The 6,000-nt window shown below is 45.8% G+C and overlaps 1 protein-coding gene across 1 annotated transcript in view; it reads left to right on the top strand.

Annotated features, from left to right (window-relative positions):
- Positions 1–4,774, top strand: part of LOC145348490 (netrin-G1-like) — a 39,237-nt gene extending 34,463 nt beyond the window's left edge. The window contains exons 4-5 of the mRNA XM_080196678.1: positions 309–335; positions 4,545–4,774. Coding sequence (XP_080052804.1) covers positions 309–335; positions 4,545–4,774 — 257 coding nt within the window. The remainder of the gene's footprint in view (positions 1–308; positions 336–4,544) is intronic.
- The last annotated feature ends 1,226 nt before the right edge of the window (positions 4,775–6,000 follow it).

The following is a 6,000-nucleotide window of genomic DNA, read 5'->3' on the forward strand; positions in this document are numbered from 1 at the left end:
CAAGTTCTGTGTGATCACTGACCCCCTTATATGTTAACCCTGTCTTCTTACACATGATCCACACATTGTGGAAAGCAATTGATCCATTAACCTCAGATGCACCTTATTGAGCAACTCAACCTCATCTCACTCAGAGCTGCTGTGAGCAGTCAGATGATACAATATAATTTATAATTCATTGAGAGTCTATGTTGCTGAGTTATAGGGAGGTCGACCTCATGATTGAGTGGAGTTGTATTAGTGTATTTATTGATAAAGACTGTTATTCAGACTTCTCTCTAACTTTGCGTTTCTCGCTCCCTCTCCAGGCCTCCCGGACATTGTTACCAGGGGCTGTAAGTATGAACCATGCTCTCGATCCAAGATCTACTAACCCAGAGTGCATTTCTGATAACAAAACACTCCACTCAAACCTCCCTCATTCCTCACTGACAGAGGAACAGGTGTAGGAGTGAGCAGGGAGTGAGTGTGGAACAGGTGCAGGAGTGAACAGGATTGAGATCTGAAGTCTGTTCTTGTATTCCTGGTGTAAATGTATAACCTCCTGAACCTATGCAGCAGGCATGAAGGAGGGAATTTTTAAATATGGTACAGATCTTAGCAAAGTAGAATAAACTTCCGAACTCTCTCTTAGAGAGAACATTTACTAGGAAGTTAAGTGAATATTGTGTGTAAATTCTGAGACCAGTATCACTGGGAACCTGTTATCATGCTTTAGTGCCTGGTACTGGAGTAGAATCTGTGCCTCCAGTCTCAATCTGTTCACTGTTACTTCTAGATTTCACATGAACTCATTCCCATTTTGTCCATGTCATTTTGTATTATTTATTCATGGGAATTGGGTGTTCTTGGCTGGGCCAATGTTCATTGTCACAGAATCCCGACAGTGCAAAGAGGCCATTCGTCCCATCAAGTCTGCACCGACTTTCCGACAGAGTATCTCACTCAGGCACTCTGTCCTGCCTTATCCCCGTTACCCCACAAATTTACCAGGGCTGATCCATCCAATCTACATATCTGGGGACACTAAGGGGTGATTTAGCATGGCCAATCTATCTAACCTGCACATATTTGGATCTTGTGAGGAAACTGGAAGAAACCCACAGAAACGCAGGGAGAGTCTGCAAACACCACACGGACAGTTATCCTTGGCAGGAATTGAACCACAGCCCCTGAGGCTGTGAGGTAGTAGCGTCTGCCACCGTGTCCACCCCTATTTGCCTTTCAGAAGATGACGGTGAGCTGCCTTCTTGATCCATGGCAGTCCATGTGGAGTAGGTACACCCACAGTGCTGTTGCAGAGGGAGTTTCAGGATTTTTGACCCAGTGAAGGATTGGGGTTACAATTTCAAGCTATGATATGTGACTCTAAACCATCCATTGAACCCTCAACTTAACACTCACACTGACCGAGAGTAACCATAACTCCACATATGGATTTAAAGAACAATGAACAAAGAACAGTAGAGCACAGGAACAGGCCCTTTCGGCCACCAAGCCTGCACCGATCAAATTGTTCTACCTAGACCAATCGCCTGTATCCCTCTATGTGCTTCTTGCTCATGTGCCTATCCAGATAAGTCTTAAATGTCGCCTCAATCATCTCATTTGGCAGCACGTTCCAGGCTCTGTCTGGGAAACCTGCCCCGTGCATCTCTACTGAACCTCCCCTCCCCCCCCCCCCCGGCCTTGAACTTGTACCCCCTTGCGATTGTCATTTCTGCCCTGGGAAAGTGCTTTCAACTGTTCACCTTATCTACGTCCCTCATAATTTTATAAACTTCTATCAGGTCGCCCCCTCAGCCTCCGTCTTTCCTGGGAGGACAATCCCAGTTTATTCAATCTCTCCTCATAGCTAATACCCTCCCTACCAGGCAACATCCTGGTAAACCTTTTCTGTACTCCCTCCAAAGCTGCCACGTCCTTTTGGTAGTGTCAGAGTGAACATCATTTGGGGCACTGATCTGGGATGACTATATCTGCTCAACATGACAGAAAATGAACACAAATCTCCACATTGATACATTTGAGTATAGCTCCTCTTAGTGGTTGGAAGAGTCCATAACTCCTTTCACCCGTTTCCAGAATGACCATAACTCTGGAGCAGAAATATCAGTGAGAATGAAGTTTTCAAGTGGCTAGGCCCTCTGGCGTGGAATTTTCTTCCTAAATCAATCCTCTCTATTCACCTATCCTGCTTCTATTAACAGGCTCTTTAAAATCAGGAGGCAGCATGTGGAACAGTGGTTAGCACTGCTGCCTTAGTGCCTGGGACCTGGGTTCGATTCCTGGCTTGGGTCACTGTCAGTGTAGAGTTTGCACGTTCTCCCCATGACTGTGTGGGTTTTCTCTGGGTGCTCTGGTTTCCTCCCACAGTCCGAGAATGTGCTGGTTAGGTGGATTGGCCATGCTAAATTGACCATTAGTGTCAAGGGCATTAGTAAGGTAAATGTATAGGGCTACGGAGATGTATAAGGCTACGGGAACAATCTGATCTGCGTCTACCCTGTCCATCTCTTTCGGTATTTTGTACGTTTCAATGAGCTCACCTCTCATTCCAAGAATATAGGCCCAGTTTGCCCAATCTCTCTTTATAAGACTGTCCCGCTATTCCCGGAACAAGTCTGGTGAGCCTTCATTGCACTCCCTCTGTGGCAATAATATCCCTTCAAAGGTCAGGGGATCAAAACCGCACACAGACTTCCAGGTACTGGTCTAATCAAGTTCCTTCATAATTGAAGAAAGACCTCACTACTCTTGCACCCAAATCCTCTTGCAATAAAGACTAACATTCCATCTGGTGTGAATATTCTATGTTATATTTTCAGTTTCTAATTATTTTTACTGTAAAATTTTTGAATAAGGATTGCATTATGTTTCTTATTAGGAAAGTTAATCTAATCAGTCTGTCATACCCTGGGCTTCATAGAATCATAGTGCAGAAAGAGGCCATTTGGCCTATCGAGCCTACATCAATAACAATCCCACTCAAGTCCTTTCCCTGTAATTCCAAATATTTACCCTTCTAATCCCCTTGACACTAAGGGGCAACTTAACACGGCCAATCAACCTAACCCGCATATCTTTGGACTGTGGGATGGAACTGGAGCACCCGGAGGAAACTCCACACTGACACAGGAAGAATGTGCAAACTCCAGACAGACAGTCACCCGAGGCCAGAATTGAACACAGGTCCCTGGACGTGTGAGGCAGCAGTGCTAACCGCTGTGCCACCATGCTGCCTCTTGTTTAATGTTCCTTTTTAAAAATATTGGAAACACATTAACTGTGCACATGGCCTCTGGCAACATTCCCTTATGTAATTAATGTTGCTATCTCTGTTCTAATGCCTCTGCTACCTCTTCCTAATGACTTTGAGTATCCGTACACGTAATCCATCTGGACTAGGAATTTTTTTCCTCTCTAAGTTTGATTTATTTATCAATGATATCGTCCCTTAATTTACATCTGTTTTTGATCTAATGTCACCTCCTACATGTTATTCTTCCTGGGAAATGCTGAGACACAGTTAGTTAATATTTCTGCCACTTCTCTACCACCTCCGCTTAGTGAAGCTTTCCCTGCCCTGATTAGCCAGGGGTTAAATCGAATTCTTGTTGAATATTTTAGGACACAATCTTCCTGTGTTTATTTATTAACGACGGTATCGCTGCATTTTCCTCATTGTTTATTCATTTCTTTCTGAACTATTTTTCGTACAATTTCTTCACCCAGAGCACGTTGGGGTATTTGGGACTGGCTGCCTGGAATGAAGGGTTTGTCTATATGATGAGCAGTTGAGGAGTCTGGGTCTATACTCGTTGGAGTTTAGAAGGATGAGGGGAGATCTGATTGAAACTTATAGAATACTGAGAGGCCCGGACAGAGTCGACGTGGAGAGGATGTTTCCATTAGTGGTGGAAACTAGAACTCGAGGGCATAACCTCAGAGTGAAGGGACGCTCCTTTAAAACCAAGATGAGGAGGAATTTCTTCAGACAGAGGGTGATGAATCTACGGAACTCGTTGCCACAGGGGGCTGTGGAGTCCAGGTCATTAAGATAGAGGTAGTTAGGCTCTTAATCAATAAGGGGATGAAGGATTGCGGAAGGAAAGCAGAAGAATGGGGAAGAGGATCATATCAGCCATGATCAAATGGCGGAGCAGACCTGATGGGCTTAATGGCCTAATTCTGCTCTTTTATATTATGGTCTTATGCTTGGTTTGCTAGTGAAGACAGCTACCCGTAATAGGTACCTGGATCTGCACTTAGACAGCAGCAACCTTCAAGGCTACTGCTGGGAGGTAGGATTAGAATGAGCAGCAAGTATTCATTGTGCCGACATGATGGACTGAATGGCCTCTTTTTTATGGTTCTGTGGTATTCCCTTGGGAATCTGAACTGATTAATCATTACAATATTCTTGGTTTCTGATTATTTTTCCTCTGTTTAAAATCTTGTTGTGAGTGGGACCGTTGAAACAGTCTGTAAAGTGGGGAGTTTATTTAATGAGCTGACCTTTCTATTACTCTGCTCTCTCACAGCGGGCGTGTGTGATAACCTGCTGACACGGTGTGAGAATGGAGGAGTGTGTGAGGACAACGGGAGGTGTCGCTGCCCCGCTCCCTACACCGGTCTCCTGTGTGAGAAAGTCCAGTGCGCGAAGGGAGTGGCAGGATGTGCATCTCAATCCCCTCCACTCCCCACCTTACACCGGGTGCTGCTGTCACTGACTGCACTGCTCACTGCTGCTAACAGCCATCCCCGGCTCTGATCCACTTCCAGCGCACTGACCGCTCACTGGAAGCTGCGAGGAGCAGAAGGATAATCCGGCGTTGACTGAATCACTGTTTGAAAAAACAAAACACTCTCCCCTCCTGCTCCCCCACACCTTCCCGGGAATGATAAACTGGAACTGAGGCCCGAGTCCTGGATTTCAGAGGCTGGAAGGAATGGACAGACAATGCAGGGGAACTGGACTCTCTGAATCTCCCCCTGGTGGGACCCAGGCAACTGCTCATCTTTATTCTCCAATCACCACTCACTCAACCCATGTCCAGCTTTGGGACAAAGAAAGGATTTGGATTTCTACTGAACCTTTCACCACCTCAGGACATCCCAAAGCTCTCTTTCAGCCAATGTGGGACTTGTTCAATCAACCGCAATGGGTTAGTGACCACATAATCTGTTTCAGTGATAGACATGGAGGGATCAATATTCACACTGGGAAGATGCCCCTGCTCCTCTTCAATTACTGACTGTGGGATCTTACACCCATTTGACAGGAGCTTCAGTTTAAGGTCTCATTGATCGATTGTACCTCTTATAACATGGCCCTTACTTTCTCTCTCTTCCCTCCCCTCCTCCATCGCCCATCCATCTTTCTCTCCTTCCCTCTTGCTCTCCCTCCTTCCAGCTGTTTCGTTCACTTCCTCTCTTCCTTACCCTCCCCTCCCTCACATTTTGCTCTTCTTCCATTCATGACACTGGGATGTGACAGCCATCTGAGAGGGCAGAGTGTTAATATTTCTTTTAAAAACTGGGAGGTCCTGTATTGCAACACATACCCCCAACTCTTGTCCCTCTTTCTATTTTCCCATTCTCTTCACCTCCCTGTCTTAATAGCTCTCTCCCTCTCTCCCTTCTCCAGCCCACACTTCCCTCTCCCCTTTCCCCCTCTTTCTCCATCTTTGCCCTTCTGTGAATGATTGGTGACATTAGATGAGGTGGAACAAGGGTGCTTGCCATTATGGGTCTTCTGTGACATGGAACTCTTCCAAGAGAGTTTTCCCTGTGTTTTTTGTACTCTGGGAGCCAACTGAACACAACTCACACTGTGGAGGAGAAAAGGCTCCAATGATATCTCGGGCCCCCAGACCCTGGACAAGATGGGAAGGGACAGCAATGTTGACCAATTGTTATTGTCTGTGGGATCCTGCTATTCATAAATTAGCCACTGTGTCTCCTACGTGACAAGAGGAACTGCACTTGTGAAGTGTT

This window comes from Carcharhinus amblyrhynchos, chromosome 9 (assembly GCF_965287045.1).
Source record: "Carcharhinus amblyrhynchos chromosome 9, sCarAmb.v2.hapA, whole genome shotgun sequence".
NCBI lineage: Eukaryota > Metazoa > Chordata > Chondrichthyes > Carcharhiniformes > Carcharhinidae > Carcharhinus > Carcharhinus amblyrhynchos.